The sequence below is a fragment of the Tasmannia lanceolata genome, unplaced genomic scaffold (genome assembly GCF_043159265.1).
Source record: "Tasmannia lanceolata isolate RefF3 unplaced genomic scaffold, GAP_Taslan_0.1 ptg000018l, whole genome shotgun sequence".
In the NCBI taxonomy this organism is placed as follows: domain Eukaryota; kingdom Viridiplantae; phylum Streptophyta; class Magnoliopsida; order Canellales; family Winteraceae; genus Tasmannia; species Tasmannia lanceolata.
Genome location: NW_027518695.1, coordinates 18,737,944 through 18,754,524, shown reverse-complemented (window position 1 = coordinate 18,754,524; position 16,581 = coordinate 18,737,944). Strand labels below are relative to the sequence as shown.

Below are 16,581 nucleotides of genomic sequence, written 5' to 3'. Positions count from 1 at the left end.
TTGGTTGAGAAGCAAGGCATAGGGTTGCTTGTAATCATCTATGAATGTCACCAAATATTTAATACCTCTGATGAATGGTATTCTCACTTTCCCAAAGATGCCAGAGTGCACTAGCTCGAGCGGGTTCTTTGCTTGAAATATTGAATCAGTGTAGGGAAGTTGATGTGCCTTTCAATATTGGCACTCGGCACACACTGCTTCATGCCAAACCTCTAGATCATGAAGTCCCTTCACCAATTATGTTTCCATCATCGCCTTGAGCTTTGGGTATCCAACATGTGCCAATCTCGGATAACATAGATCAACAATTTCATTCTTCTAGATTCTTTGTACATATGCTTCCTATGTGGGGTTTATTTTCTAAAAGGAAAATCAGAAATTCTTAGAAATTTCATAGAATTCCAATAACAAGTGGAGAGTGATATTGGTTATTAAATCAAGTGCTTGGGAACAGATAACGGTGATGATTACACATCAACGAATTCGCAACTTACGTAAGCACATAATTCATAGGCAACTCACGTGTCCTGATACACCTCAGCAGAATATGGTGGCCGAGAGAAAAAATTGGCACTTGGCAAAAGTTTCACGTAGTATAATGCATGTGAAGAATATACTGTCTCGGTTTTGGACCGAGTGTATGAGAACCGCCACTTATGTGACAAATCGTCTTCAACCGTCGAAGCATGTGTTTATCTCACCATATGAGAAGTTGTACGGTATCAAACCCGTTGTAAGTCATTTAAGAGTTTTTCATTCAGTATGTTAAGTGTTTGTGCCTACCATCTTCCCAGCAAGTTTGATAATAAAGCTCTTCGTTGCGTCTTCACTGGGTATGACTCTGAAAGGAAGGGTTAGATTTGTGTGAACCTAGAAAGTGGCCATGTATTTGACGAAACTTTATCGTGGTGGCCATCTGATCGAGTTAGTCTTCCAGATAGTCTGGAGCTAGAGGCTAATCAGTAAGAGAAATTAAAAGTGGACGTTCCAAGTAGAGATGATGCCGAATCTACAAAACCTCAGGAGGAGGTGGTGGCTAGAAAAGAGAGCCCTAAAAGTCCAAAGAAACGAAGTCCATGGAAAACAAGGTATTCATTAGACAAGAACATCTCAAGAGATGAGACCGTCTCAGTTAGAGGAATCTGATGTCGAAGTGATCAAGCCTAGAAGATCCTCGTGGATACGAAAACCAAATCCAAAGTTTGCAAATGCAGCGTATGCAGAAACATCATATGGTGAAGTTGGTTTTACTGAACCGAAGACTTTGAAGAATTTTGCAAAGGAGCTTAACGTGACCTATAGAGTCAGCACTGAGGGGGAGTGTTGAGAGTCATCGCCGACTCTCCACGGTTTAAGAGGGGCTGGGCCGATGTAGGCCTACTCGAACTAGGAAACGTGGTAGTGGTCATAGGTGTTAGTTATGGGTTATTTGAGTAATATTTAGTTCAAGAGTTGTACTTATTTTAGGAGTTTTTGTTTCTAGAAGTCTAACTAGAGTTACGCTTTATCTATTGGTTGAAGTGGACGAGTGGTTATTTGGTAGTTATTTCATAATAGGACTTTGGTATTGCTTTATTCGTTAAAGAGTTTAAGTTGGAAAAAAAAAATTACTCTTAATATGTTTGTGTATGTTTTTTTTTAGATCTACATAAAGAGATAAACAAAACGTGTATAGCATTGAGAGAAAAGAAAAAGTGGTGTATTGTTTAGAGCTTTGAGATGAAATCAAAGAAAGAGATAAGTTTTCTCTCACCTTGCTTTGCCTTTTTGTTTTTGGTTTCTTCTTCTTTCAGCTTTGATTTCTTTCTTCAAGAAGTGATATCAAAGCTTCATCTAAATCCAATTTGAGCTCAATAGTTGAATGTTTTTAATAGGGCTGCAACTCGAGCCGGGTTTTACCCGACCCGCATCAACCCGACCCGAAAATAGCCTGGGTTAGGTTCAGGTTTCATGGGTTTCGGGTCGAGCCGGGTTCAGCATTCAAAAGCCCGCATGAATCTCGGGTCGAGCCGGGTTTGAAGGGGCCCGACCCGACCCGAGTTACATAAGTTATAGTATGTACATTTTTTTTCTATTGTTACTTAAAAGTTAAAGGGATAATTACATTTACACCCCCCTCTAGTTTCTGACACATCCACTTCCACCCCTATAGTTTAAAACGTGACAAATACACCCTTGTAGTTTCAATTTGTTTAAGGTAGGCCCCCTCAGCTGAAGGTTCGTCCATAGATTGAAGGGTTAGGATGATCTGATGGAGCTGATTTTTTGGGCACACCCTATCTATGTCAGGACCCATCAAATGAACGCTTTGGATCATCCAAACAATGTGGGCCCACATTATCTGGATGATTTTTTGGTAGTGTTTGGATTCGGGTAGGGGCCCACATTATTTGGATGATCCAAAGTGTTCATTTGATGGGTCCTGACATAGATATGGTGTGCCCAAAAAATCAGCTCCATCGGATCATCCTAACCCTTCAATTTATGGACGAACCTTCAGCTGAGGGGGCAAACCTTAAACAAATTGAAACTACAGGGGTGTATTTGTCACGTTTTAAACTACAGGGGTGGAAGTGGATGTGTCAGAAACTAGAGGGGGTGTAAATGTAATTATCCCAAAGTTAAAAGTGAAAACCCACGCACCCACTGTTACTGTATGTGAGTGTAATTTCTGTTTCTATGAGTTGAGTTGATTCAAGTGTTTGATTCAGCATTGTTTGATTGTAATTACAACATTGTTTGATTACATCATTGTTTGATTCAAGTGTGATGTGAGTGTAATTACATCATTGTTTGATTCAAGTGTAATGTGAGTGTAATTTCTGCTTCTATGAGTTGAGTTGCCTTGCCAAACAAGAATTTTCCTTAAAAATTTGCGTCAACGTGAAAAAACCCGACCCGAGATATTTCTCGGGTAAGGTTGGGTTCTCCAAAACCCGACCCGCCCGACCCGAGTTGCAGCCCTAGTTTTTAATCAATGGACTGAGTCTAACTCATTTAAGATCGATTAACACGCTGTCAACTACATTTATATGGTCCTCACTACTCTATCATTCCAATGGGACCCAGCACAGCGGGCCGACTTTTATGATTTTACCACAAAACATGTGGCACAATTTCGGAGGATATGAATTAGATTGCACTTGCTGCAAAATCCGGTTCAAGTCCCATTGCAAGGACGTGGGTCCCACCACCAGACGAATTCCGAGGTGGAACACACCAAACTCGCTTGTATGTCCACCAGCAATCGGACGCAATACATTGGGCCCACTTATGCCACGCGTACATGATCGTAACCATTGATCCAAACGACAACCATGTGTCCAGACAAACGCAGTTGAGAACTCCTTCATCAGATGATCCGTGGCCGTTGATCCATCAAGGCTTGTTTAGGGTTCAGACGATGAATGTTAAACCGTTGATTCTGTATAGTTCTTTATCTTACACATGGGACTAACAACATTGGATCATCTCTTGATGTTTGGCAAGATCAACGACTTTGATTTCACATACATGCCCCATCTGTAGGACCCATAAATTGTCTTGTACCATTGATTGTGGAGATTTTATATGGTTTAAGCCTGTATAGTCCAGTATTTTCCAAAATGTATTGTACGGCCCACTTCATATGAAAATCCAATCTGTCCGGACCACAACATAAATAGGTTGTGCCCCAAAAATCTTTTCCATATGATGATCTCATCACTCCGGACCACAACATAAATAGGTTGGCCATGGTTTGAAATTTCGGTTTCAGAATAAATTTAGGACCTAGCCGAAACCGAAATTTCGGCCGAAACTTAGTAAAGATGGGCGAAATGTCTGTTTTTTGGGCCGAAATTTCGGCTGAAATTTTGTGAAGGAATAAAAAATTAATATTTTGTTTGAAATTTCGTACGTTTCGGATTTCGGTGCCGGTGTTGACCGAAATTCGGATTTCGGTGCCTGAAATTTCAAACCATGGTTGTGGCCCATCAAATCGATAGTTTGGATTATCTTATGATGTTTGCCGTCTAGTAGTTTTTTGAAAAAATACTGGACTACTCGGGCTTACATTATAGAAAAACTCAGAATGGTGAAAGTGACTTTCTGCATAGTGGTTCTCAATTCCAACCCTTGGTTTTACTTCCAGACACCCCTTCTTCACTGGCTGTTATAAATTATAATCCCCATCAAGTCATCAGCCCTTACTAGCCAATGAACTTACAGACTGTATGCCACAAAAACAAGTGGGTGTAAATTGTGTAATTACCAATTCCCCAAACTAAAATAAAAACTACTTCACCAACGCGAGAAGCGTGGCAGGCATAACCACGTGCCGGGGACATGTGCCTGGCACGGGCCGGAAGACACGCGTGTGTGGGGGCGCACCGAAACTATTGACTAGGAAAGAAGCCTAGCCATGTGGGAAGGAAAGTGGCTAGACAAGACCTACCAAAAACATAGAATAAAAAAGGAAGTTGATATTGGCACACTATATTTTGATAATTGCACTAACTATCCTTGTCTTTTCTTTTTAATTGGTTTATGAGTAGGCTAGGGGTGCAACACGGGTCGGGTTGAGGCCAACCCAAACCCAACCCGAGGAGCCATTTACTCAACCCGACCCGACCCTACGAACCCTTTTTCTCAACCCGAATTTTTAAGCTTACTTTAAAAAAAAAAAATGATAAAATGTCAAGTTACACTCTGGTCGGATTACCCAAGCCCTCAACCCGAACCCGAGCCCGACATGAGTTCAACCCGACCCAACCCAATTGTTTAGGGTTGAACCCAACCCGAGTTGCACCCATTCTGAGTATTTTTGGAAATTGCAATAACTTTGACAGCCGGTTAATAAAAAGAGACAAGTTGAGTCAGTGCAAATTATCAAAACCTCGTAGTGCCAATATCAGTATCCGAAAAATAATAGAATAAAGATCCCACGGAATCCAATCACTGAATAGTGATTCTAGGGATTCTCGGAATCAGCCGATACGCAATTCTCTGTACTTAAAATAGTCTCACTTTCCTAATCCAACCCTCAATCTGCATTTCCTTCTAAAAAGCGGGGTGTGTGTATAAGGAAAAAGGGGGTGGGAATATCAGTTGCCCTTTTTTGAACGTTGAAATTCTCGCGAGATATTTTGTTCAGAGGGCGACAATCTCCGCAAACGCGGGAGATTAGATTTCTTAATATCTGTTTCTATTTTTAAATTTTTGTAATTTCTTAAAAAGGGTTGTTTCTAATGTGCGCCTCTTAAGGTCTGTATATCTTAACCGGTGCCGCGCTACTGTAGAACTTTTAAGCGAGGTAGGCTAGTTTGGACTTAAATTTCAAAGAGAAAAAGAGAGAGGAATTTGGTCTGCAAAAGTAAGCGAATTTTCGAGCCGAAATGGGTATGTGTTTTTGTTCTTAATTTTGGGTTTTGGGTTTTGGGTTTTCTCGGATTTTGTTTTATGTTTTGGGTTTTATTAGTAGATGTTTGGGTTTTGTTTTTTTTTCTGTTTTGGTTTTGTTTCTTGATCTCTGGTGATTGATTTTCATGGGTTTTTGTGCTTTTTTGGTTTTTGATTTGTGGCTTTGTGTGAGATGTTTTTATTGGTTTTGTGGTTTATTTGTTATTAATTGTTGTTAAAGTATGATGAGAGAAAGATTTTATGGTTGTGTAGTCTTTGGATTTTGATTTTGATTGATGGGGTTTTTTTTTTCTGATTAGACTCTACCACTCTCTCTGTCTCAATTTGGTTGGTTTTTGGTTCATGGGTTTTGTGGGTTTTCTATTGTTTTTGCTCTTTATTTGTTGTTTTAATTCATTTTTTACATGTGTTTTCTATTTTTCAGTTTTCTTCTCTTTTACTGATTTGGGGGCATGTGATTCCACGTTTTTCTCTTTTTTAATTTCAAAACAGTGATTTGGTGAGATGTTTTTATTGGTTTGGGTTTCTTTCTTGCTTTGTTTTTTTGCTTTTCTTATTCATTGGTAGTTTGAGCTATGGGTTTTAACTGGTTTTTCTTTTTTCTTTTGAATTGGTGATTTTGGATCTTAAAATTTGTTTGAAATTTTGTATCTTTCTTTTGTTCAGAAGCAGATTGGAGCTCTTCTTGCGATATGGATGATGAATATAACAAGTTTATCAGAAGGATGAATCCGCCAAGGTATGGTGTAATTTCTTGTATTGATTTGTTATAAACTCTCTTGAAAACCACCCCAAGAAATAAAATCCATTAATCTTATGTTGTCCCCTTTTTATTTTTTCCTTCTTATAGGGTTGTGATTGATAATGAAGCATCCAAGAATGCAACTGTCATAAGGGTATGCTTTGTTTGATTCCTTTTTGCTATTCCCTTTTCATGGGATAATTAATCTGTTTTTAGTACATTCTCTTTCTTTTTTTATTAACACTGATTTTCTGTTTTGTTTTCCATTTTCTGATAAAGGTTGATAGTGCCAATAAACATGGAATTCTTCTAGAAGTTGTTCAGTTTCTTACAGATTTGAATCTCATTATAACCAAAGCTTATATATCTTCTGATGGAGGATGGTTCATGGATGGTAATAACTCTATTCCTTTTGCCCCTGTCTGGATTGCAAGATTTTTTTGGAAAAGTTTGGAAAGGGAAAAAATATTTTTAAAATTAGCTACTTTTTTAACACTTGAAAAAAAGAACTTGAACCAACCCTATTCAATTTTTATTTAGAGGGATCTACAATTTATGATGATATCCCTCTAAATTAATCATAATCATATTATTACCCTCTAAATTGAGGAAAGAAAAAATTTCCTCGAGAAATGTTTTCTTGCAATCCAAACAGGACCAACTACTTTCTTTTCTCATGATAGGGATTTTGTTCTAAGAAAACAATTTGTGGGTTTTACCAGTTTTTAATGTAACTGATCAAGATGGGAAGAAGCTTAGAGATGAAGGAATTTTGGATTATATTCGTAAGGTAGACCACCATACCATAAATTCTTCTTTTTTTCTTTTTTTTTTCGTTCACTTTTTTGTTTTTGTTCATATCCATCTGAATTTAAGAGTTTGTATGCAGTCTCTAGGGCCAGATTCATGTTTTATTCATTCATTGAGGAGATCTGTGGGTGTCCAACCATCAACTGATCACACATCAATTGAATTAACCGGCACAGATCGCCCCGGATTGCTCTCCGAAGTGAGCGCCGTTCTAACGGACCTAAAATGCAATGTGGTGAATGCTGAAGTATGGACCCACAACACTAGAGCCGCCGCCGTGATGCACGTAACCGACGAGACAACTGGTTTGGCAATCACAGACCCGGAAAGGCTTTCGAAAATTAAGAAACTACTTTGCAATGTACTAAAAGGAAACAACAAAACCAGGGCAGCTAAGACTGTAGTTTCATTAGGGGCCACCCACACTGAGAGAAGACTTCATCAGATGATGTTTGATGACCGAGACTATGAAAGATCCGGTCTTGATACGGCAGAGGAAAATCTTAGACCTATTGTGACTCTATTCAACTTATATGATAAGGATTACTCAGTGGTCACGATTAGGTGTAGAGACCGGCCTAAGCTTTTGTTTGATACGGTCTGTACTTTGACGGATATGCAATATGTGGTTTTTCATGCAAATGTGGATGCTGAAAGGCCAGAAGCTTATCAGGTACCTATACTTTTTTGGTTTTTTGATGGTTTATAGTAAGTAGTTTTATTTCTCCTCAAGGGATATTGGTAGATAGCCTGAAATATGCTTCTGGGTTATCTTGAAGGAATTCTATATCAGGCATATAGATGGTTCCCCTGTCAATTCAGAAGCGGAGAGAGAACGTGTGATCCAATGTCTAGAAGCTGCAATAGAGAGGAGAGTATCTGAGGTATAGACTATTTTAAGATACATTCTGGTTATTCTTCATCTGTATATAATTTCTCTTGGTTGAAAACATTTCAAGGAGGTTTTCTCTTTATGAATCCAAATGCAGTGTACTTTCAAAAAATAATAATAATAATAAATAAAATCTTGCTTCTAATGTTTCTTCAAATATGAATTGGACTATTGGAGTGTTTGGTTATCGAATCATATACTTCTGCATCACTAGTTTTGCACTATGTTGAATCATTACGGGTAGGATTATTACAGGTAGGAGTGTCGGATCTGACAAACCTCAAAATAAAAGATTCACAGATTCAATAAAATATTTAAACACTCTCAAATTTTATATTTTAGCATAATAATATATTTATAACAAGTAATATATTGAAAATTATAATCAAATAAGTACATATAATGTTTTATTTCTATATAAAAAACTTAATATTAAGACCAATAAAAAAAACTTAATATTAGGATAGATAGAGCTCAAAACATCTGATAATAGTATTTGAAAAAAAAAGGGTAAAAGATATCTAGAAGTGTCGCAGGGAATCCTGAAGCATTGGAATCTGACATGGGTACGACGCTCATTAACAAGAATCTATGTAACATGGGCTTTGCATTTTTGGGGCATAGCAGTTATGAGTGACAGTAGTTTCATGTCAGTTCTTCAGATATCTCATGAGCATAGTCGAGTTCACAGAGGGTTGTTCCAGAAATATTCTTAAGAATGGACTTGTTTTTCCTTCTATAAGTTTGCTTCGCTTCTGCATATTTTAATTGTATTTCTTAGTTTCCTCTTGTCCTTTTGAAACCTATGGTAGTAGTCTGATCAATTCTCTCATGGTTGATGAACAAAACAGAAGTGCCTTAGTGTGTTTCTCACATATGAATCAAATTGGAAACCTGTTTCTACATTCTCTGTTTAAGTGTTTTTCCTCTACTTATATACATTCTCAATGAATCTTTTTGCAATAGGGAGTATTTGCGTTTTAATAACCACAATTTTTTCTATGCTCATCATCTCTACATTATCCATTTGGGTTTGCAGGGGTTGAAGCTAGGGTTATGTACAAATGACAGAGTTGGGTTGCTATCTGATGTCACTCGCATTTTCCGTGAGAACAGCCTATCTGTGACAAGGGCAGAAGTGACAACGAGAGGAGGCAAAGCCATTAACACTTTCTATGTTCGCGACGCTGCTGGAAATCCTGTCGACTCTAAAACCATAGAAGCAATCCGGCAAGCGATAGGTCAGACAATACTACAAGTGAAAGGCAACTCTGATTACCCGAATTCTCCTCCTCAAGAGTCTCCCACTAGATTCCTCTTTGGCGGTCTCTTCAAATCTAGGTCTCTTTATAATTTCAGTTTGGTTAGGCTGTACTCTTGATTTAACCGTCTCCGTACATATTCCACATCAAAGATCACTTTCAACACACACAGCCAATCTGCCAAGAACATACAAAGAAGAAAGAGGAAGAAAAGCTCCCAATGTACTATTCTACCATTTGTTTAGAAGGGATCCTGGGAAAGGAAAGAAAACTGAAACTGTAAAGGGGTCTACAGGTGTAGCTTAGAGGATGATTGGGCTGGCCCTTTATTGCAAGTAAGAATGTGAATTATGATTCCACAGTGAAAGGTTCTCTACTTGTATATAAAATCACATATGTTCTCTTATTCTCTTAGTTATGAATTCAGTTGTAAAGATCTGATTTCACACTAAAGGTGTTACTCTTCAATGCAGAAGTTTTTTATATTTTATGGTTAGAATAGAAACAGAAAAATCATAAGTCCTGTTTTTAGGTTCGTAGTTCTGAAAATATAAGATCATATGGAAGATTTTCTTCTTCCATCTTTTTTGGTCTGTGAGTTGGGCTCAAATTAGTGAACCCTAGGCTGCAAAATATAGCACTACCCACATAACTAGATACTGAGTTTTTATAAGGTGCCCGACCGTCAAGTCCCATCTGAGCGGTACCGCCCTTGATATTGGATCCAACAGCAACCCACTTTTCAAGAGGCTGCTGTTGGATCAAATATCAAGGGCGGAACTTTTAATGTATCGCCCACACGGGATTCAACAGGCACCATATAATTTCTCAAAACCTTGAGACTACAAGGGTAAGAACTGTGTGTACTCCATTTTTATCTTACTTGTTGTCGTTGGGATTGCCGGAATCAGGAATTGGAATCGTCACCCTGTAAACGCAATGAAAAAAATAAAATAAAAAATTTAATTAAAAAATTTCTAATAAAAATTTCATTCCAATTGGGACTGAATCACAATACCACCAACTCTTAGTGCAGGAGTTTAATGTGACTGACCTTGCTGCATCTGCCATTGGTTTCGTTCCCACTGCCACATCAGAGTTTTATGGCTGCTCCAAACACCACAACGAATTCCACTAAAGAGTGTTTCCTATGTACATACATATAGTATGTACTTACATACAAAATCTACTATGAATTTCATTTTTGTTTACTTGATGTACTTTGAACAATGTTTTCTAAAGAAGTACTCTTATATCTTAGATCACTGAATTTTTGTATTAAGCGTCAGCGATGACAGGATAAATTATCAGCCTAGGGACAGTGCTTGTTCTTGATCTAAGCAATAACATAAAAAATAGATTATAAATTTCTGGACCATTAATTTTTAGAGCCCCAAGTGCTCTCTCTCTCTCTCTCTCTCTCTCTCTGGTTTCTCTTTGTTTTTCAAAACCATCTCGGTCTTTGTGCCTTGAAATATATATCTCATTGAAATTAGAACAAAATTTCATCACTTGACCCGACATGCAGAAACAATACATGTGGCCAAACCTATCACAAGAATACTTTCCCACAATATGTCAGTTGAATGGTCTAGTGTAACATGAGATGTGTCTATTTATCTCTGTCTTCTTCCTTAAAATGACGAACATTAGAAATCTTTGACGAAAACTCCGAAAGCAACAAGTTGCTACTATGGCCTTACGACTTGGACTTAAGGCGGCTAGTCCTGGCCCATGATTTAGACTCGAAGTGGTTTGACATGACGAACTATTTTTTAATTTGTAAAAATAATACATAATAACAAATTCCCATGAGTAACCCAAATAAAAGAAGAAGAAGAAAGAACTCCATTGGGAATGTCTCTTTCATGGGTTAGAATAAGTAGGTCCTAACTTGGGAATGGTTAGTAGAAGTAATCCCCATTTCATCTCTATTATATTGGACATTAATTTCAGCAGGCTATTGAATTGCTTGTGGCCAGGGGCAGGGGTGATGGCACATGAAAGGGAAGGAAGACAATTGCCCCCCTCAATTTTTGGGAAAAAAAATAATAATTTACCTTTATTTTTTAGAGGAATGCTAGCATCAAGCGGCTTGAATGTACTCTGCATCTGATTGGTTACAAATTCGCCAAGCTAGCATTTTTCTTGCAATAAAATCCGTCTCTTTAACTAGAGCTAAAGAAAAATCCCTAATTTGTCGCTTTCCCTCTTTTATCAGTTATCTATATGCTATTTTTCGTTCCAATAAAGAATCCCTAATTAGACAGTTTTCCTCTTTAATAAGTTAGCTTGAACATCGTTAAGGCAATTTTTTAGTTGCAATGCAGTGAGAGATTGATTGGGATAAGCTTTAACTACATCTTCGCCTGAGAGAGAAGATTGGGGTTATCTTTACGGGACCCACCAACATCCAAACTAACATATGGCTTCTGGCTCCTCACCATGTGTAGTATAGGATTGGATCCATTGATCTGATCAGCTCACGAGTATGGCCCATTCCCGTTACACTCACATTGATTGGATGATCCTGGCCCCTAGATCCATTAATCGTCAATTATCTTTAATCCAAGAAAAGTTAAAAACCACTTAATTTTTGTAAGCCGTGTCTTACGGTTGAGATATCCTTTTGACATAGGACGAAGACACCTAAGAAAGTTCAAGGGAACGACACCATGGAAATAATTGAAATGAAAGGGAGTCGGTCTTTATTGTAAATGATTGCAGAGGCTTAATTTTGTATGTGGTCCCATGGATTCCCTTCCGGTACCCTCGACCAAAAAAATTACTATAATTTTTGCCCCCTTTGTACAAAATTTCTAGCATCGCCCCTGGCCAGGGGGTGCCATTCTGGTCGGGTTGGGTCGGTTGAGGCCAACCCGACCCGACCCGAGGAACCCATTTTTCCAATCCAAACCTGACCCAACCCGATTTCCAGCCTGAAGAGGTTCAACCCGGCCCAACCTGAGGAACCATTTTTTCCAACCAGAACCCACCCCACCTCGAGTTCAACCAGACCCAACCCGCGTTTCTTAGCTTACATAAAAATGTCGGGTTTCACTCGGGTCGGGTTGCCCAAACCCTCAACCTGAACTCGACCCGACTCAGCTTCTCTCTCTCTTTTCCCCCCTTCTCATTGGAGCATCCAAAGGCATATCTAACGTAGGCCTTTGGATGCTCCAGTGAGAAGAAGTGACTCGTGCCCAGTTGATGGAGTAAAAAGAGGTAGGGCAGACCAAAAACAACTTGGGTAGAAACAGTGAGGAAAGACTTGATGACTCGAAACATAATAGAGAACATGACATTGGATAGGAGAGAATGGAAGAAAATGATCAATGTAGACGAACCCAACTAGTGTCAGGAGTAGACTTAGTCAATTTGAGCAGGATAGATCCTTTCACCTTCTTCATGAAAATTTTCTAAAGTATTTATCAGCCGACCCCAACTAGTTTGGGACAAAGGCTTAGTTGAGTTGAGTTGAGTAGAGCCCGTCGGATTTGAGTTGACCCGAGTTGCACCCCTACTTGTGGCACACCTATTATCATCCTCGGATTACAAAATGAATGGTGATAAGATGATATTATGCCGGAATCCAGATTGAAGATAGGTGGGTCCCATTTCTGGCAATCCGGATCTTTATCTGGTCAGCTTTTATTTATGGAAATTTCATTAGATTTGCAAGATCAGTCTAATCAAAATTTCATCCAAATTAGGTGTGAATTGGGAAGAAGATTCAATCCAAAACGAAAAGTAGCCGTTGAAAGTCAGGGAAGAAGATTCAGTTCAAAGGGCCAAAAGAGAAAATAAAATCCCTCTATCAATATATTATTGTCTTCCATCAAGGACTATTGATAATTGACGTTGGTAATTGAAAGACTTCATTTTTGGTGTGTAATGGAAGATGGGGGTGCTGTCTTGTGATCTCTCCTGCAGCCTACATGTGTCTCCTGGAATCAAGTGTTCTGATCGCCACCGTCCGATCATGATCGAGTGGTTGGTGAGACATGGGGCCCACGCAAGAAGATTCAAACCTCCAAGAAGTAGTAAGGAAAAATCGCAAATGAGGGACACCAAATACGAGAATTGCCAATGGGGGACACTCTTTTGAAAAATTATAAATGGGGGTCGAAAACCATCTTGGTTCAATTTTTATTTAGAGGACCTTCAATTTATGATAATACCCTTCTAAATATTCCATAATCATATCTTCCTATAAACGTGAAAAGGTTAAATTTTCCCAAGAACATTTTTTCCATTAAAAATGTTTTTCCTGCAATCCAAACAGGGCCTTAGTCGAACAATTAGGTCAAGTTTGGATGGTAAGAAAAATATTTTTTGATGGAAAATTTTTCTTGGATTTTTTTTTCTTTTCATGATCTGGAGGGAAATGATATGATTATAATTTATTTAGAGGAATATTATCATAAATGTCTAAGTAAAAAATTGCATAAGATTGGTTCAAATTATCTTTTATGTGTGTGAAAAAAGTGAGGAATGATAAAATGAAAGGCGCCCTTGTAAAAAGCCAACTACAAGAATATACTCATTCATCCTAATCAACTTCAGCTAGAGTTTGGCCCACTCATTTTTCAATCTAAGCTTCACCCAGGCATGGCAGTTGACGATAATCTCCTCTTAAAAAGAAAAAAAAAAAACAAAGCCCAAGGGCCTCACAATTACTTGGGCAAAATATTAAAGGTCTCTTTTGATACCAGCGAAATAGGGTCTTGTTTGCTAGGGATTTGCTAGGCAATTTCGCGGATAGCCATTTTGTACATGAGAAACCAGCCACATAGGATATAAGCTCACTTTTCAGCAGATCTTGTCTTATTCATTTAATTCATCTGTGGTGGCTACTTTCTCATGCAAAAGTCATCTGCGAAATGACTTTCCGCTAAACTGTTCAACAAATCCCTATTTGCAATAAATTAATTTTATTTGCAAATGGGACATTAAGACCCGAAATCATTATCTAATAAAGTAAAAAGCTATTATAAGCAATAGAAAAATGAGAAGTGTCGTGTAGGGCTGGCAATTTCACCCGTGAAAACGGGAATCCGGTCCTCCTCGCCTCGCATGCGGCTTGGATTCCCCTGATTTGAGCAGGGACGGGGACTTAAAAATCCCCCGTGGTGGGACAGGGATATATTTGGCCCCGTCCCGTCCCGTTCAATATACAATGATTAATTTCTTTTATTATTATTTTCAAGTGTTTTACTATTTTTTGTGAGAACATGAATATATTTCTTATAGGCTAGTGATAGTAGCGGTACCATATTTTGATAATTGCACAAATACAGCTGTTCTTTTCTTCATATATTAGTATTAACATTTGACAATTGTTCAAAAATTAAAAGACAAGATGAGTTAGCCGAAAATATCAAAACATGGGAGTGCCAATATCAATTTCAGGACAAGGATGGGGCGGGGATTTTGTCCCCGTAGTGTGCAGGGTGGGGATGGGGATTCCCCGCTTCCCCTGCAGCGAGGAGGGGACGGGGACGGAAAAAATTCCCCACGGAGGGAGATGGGACGGGGATGCAACATCCGCCCCGACCCACGCCCGTTGCCAGCCCTAGTGTCGTGCACGGACATTATTCATGCAAATAATACGCACTTTTATTAGTAAATTTTTTTAATGGCGGAAACAGAGCAGAAGCGGTCTTTAATAGCTGCTAATATGTAAGGTCCTCACAGCACCTCAGATCAACAGCCATTCATTATCATCCTAGCCTAGACAATTCTTCTTTGACTGCCACATCGTGTTGTAGATTCTGACCACAACACTATCCATATAAAATAAAAAGACTACATATTAAAAAAGAGAATAGAGTTCCTGAGGGTGCCTTCATATAGCTTATATGAGGTGGCTCTTACAAAACACAAGGGGCCCACATTGTTAGGATGATCCGAAGCATTCATTTGAAAGGCCCCATCATAGATAGGGTGTGTACAAAATTACATCAAAATATTTTTAGGGGTAGATTATGGACGGGCTACATGAATTAGTAAATCTAAGGAGTTTCAACGAATCTACGAATCCACTTATCTCTTGGTGGATTCTTTATCGGCCACTTCCTTTTCGAGTCTAGTTCACTATCAATTTCGAATCGGACTATCCATCGGAGTGTCCTAAGTCCTACTTATGTTGTACATAGTTAAAGCCTTGCGGTTATGTTAGGGGAGGGAAGAGGGAAGAAACTTGAGTGAGAAGTGAATAGTCATTGAAACAAAAAACTGGGAAAATAAACACACTTGAGGAATGATAGATGCAAGGGTCCTCTCTATGCAAGGGCCGGAGAAGGTCCACTGAATAGATCCGCCTCATTTTTAAAGTCGGTTGAGAAACTGAATTCGGTTGCACTTAATGATATGGATCTATTTAAGGGCCCTTCTTTGGGCTTGCATAAAGAGGGCCTTTGCATCTATCATTCCTCTAAACACTTTGTTGTTTTGGGTTGGGTTTTTGAATATTATAAAAATACCCCTCATGAAATGACATAAATGAACAAAAATATCAAGTGCATTTTCTTTCTTTAGAGTCCTCCATTAGGATCTTGGACGCTTCATCGGATTTTGTGGTTATGTCAGAGCTATGATATGAAATATTTTGGACCTTAGGATATATATGGATCCAATGGACATGTTCGGATCCAACTACTGTGCACAAATCCTGCCCATAAACGTTTGGATCATTTGGATCCATTGGACCGGGTCTATCGACACCCTTAATTAAATCATGAATCTCATAATGAAATTTATAACATATATTAGATTAAATTGCATGACTAACACTGATATCCACATAACAATATTTTAATAATTGCACTACTCGCTTTTTTACTTACACTTTTCTTAGGGGTGAAACTCAAGGTCGGGTAGAAGCCGACGCGAAACCAACCCGACACTCTAAACCGTCAACCCGAAAACAACTTGATCCGACTCTCACCCCGATGAAGGCTAACCTGACCCAACCCAAAAAATTAATATCTCAACCTGAACCCAATCAGATTTCCAAATTCAGATCAGGTTGGGTCGGATTGACCCGGTTATGGTGATATCTTCCCCCTTTAGGTTTTTATGTTCTTAAAAAACAAAACAGAAAAAGGGTAATAATTTTATTTTTAAAAAATGTCGGGTTTTGATGCGAATCGGGTCAACCCGACACCTCAATCCAAACCCGAAAGTGACCCGACTCAGGTTCAACTTTCTCAACCCGAACACGAACCAGACCCGACTCGGATTCAACTTCCTCAACCAGAATCCAGACTCAAACTCAACCCTGTGATTTTTTTGTTGATAGCATTTTGTATAGCCTACTACCATGTCTTGATAAACTTTCTATTTTCTTTTTTAACTGGTTTCTATGAGTTTTTTATTGGGAATTTTGATGACCTTTGACTGTTGGTCAAATAGTAAAGGACAAGGTGAGTTAGTGCAATTAAAAAACACGGTATTTCTATTATTACTAGACT

General features: G+C 38.6%; 1 protein-coding gene across 2 annotated transcripts; it reads left to right on the top strand.

Annotated features, from left to right (window-relative positions):
• Positions 1 to 5,237: 5,237 nt before the first annotated feature.
• On the top strand, positions 5,238 to 9,591 carry LOC143851377 (ACT domain-containing protein ACR4-like). Of its 2 annotated transcripts, XM_077360781.1 has the most exons (8): positions 5,238 to 5,379; positions 6,067 to 6,139; positions 6,251 to 6,296; positions 6,422 to 6,536; positions 6,865 to 6,932; positions 7,032 to 7,625; positions 7,732 to 7,836; positions 8,884 to 9,591. In XM_077360781.1, the coding sequence occupies exons 1-8, from the start codon at positions 5,376 to 5,378 to the stop codon at positions 9,223 to 9,225; spliced, it is 1,347 nt and encodes a 448-aa protein (XP_077216896.1). In that variant the 5' UTR covers positions 5,238 to 5,375; the 3' UTR covers positions 9,226 to 9,591. The 2 variants fall into 2 exon arrangements, with proteins under 2 accessions (XP_077216896.1, XP_077216895.1); XM_077360780.1 differs by having other exon boundaries at positions 6,865 to 7,625.
• Positions 9,592 to 16,581: the final 6,990 nt, after the last annotated feature.

Excerpts from the sequence above, each read along its gene's own strand:
- LOC143851377 (XM_077360780.1), top strand. Across the intron at positions 7,626-7,731 it reads AAAGGCCAGAAGCTTATCAG|GAATTCTATATCAGGCATAT; the intron begins GTACCTATACTT and ends GTTATCTTGAAG. Across the intron at positions 7,837-8,883 it reads TAGAGAGGAGAGTATCTGAG|GGGTTGAAGCTAGGGTTATG; the intron begins GTATAGACTATT and ends TTGGGTTTGCAG.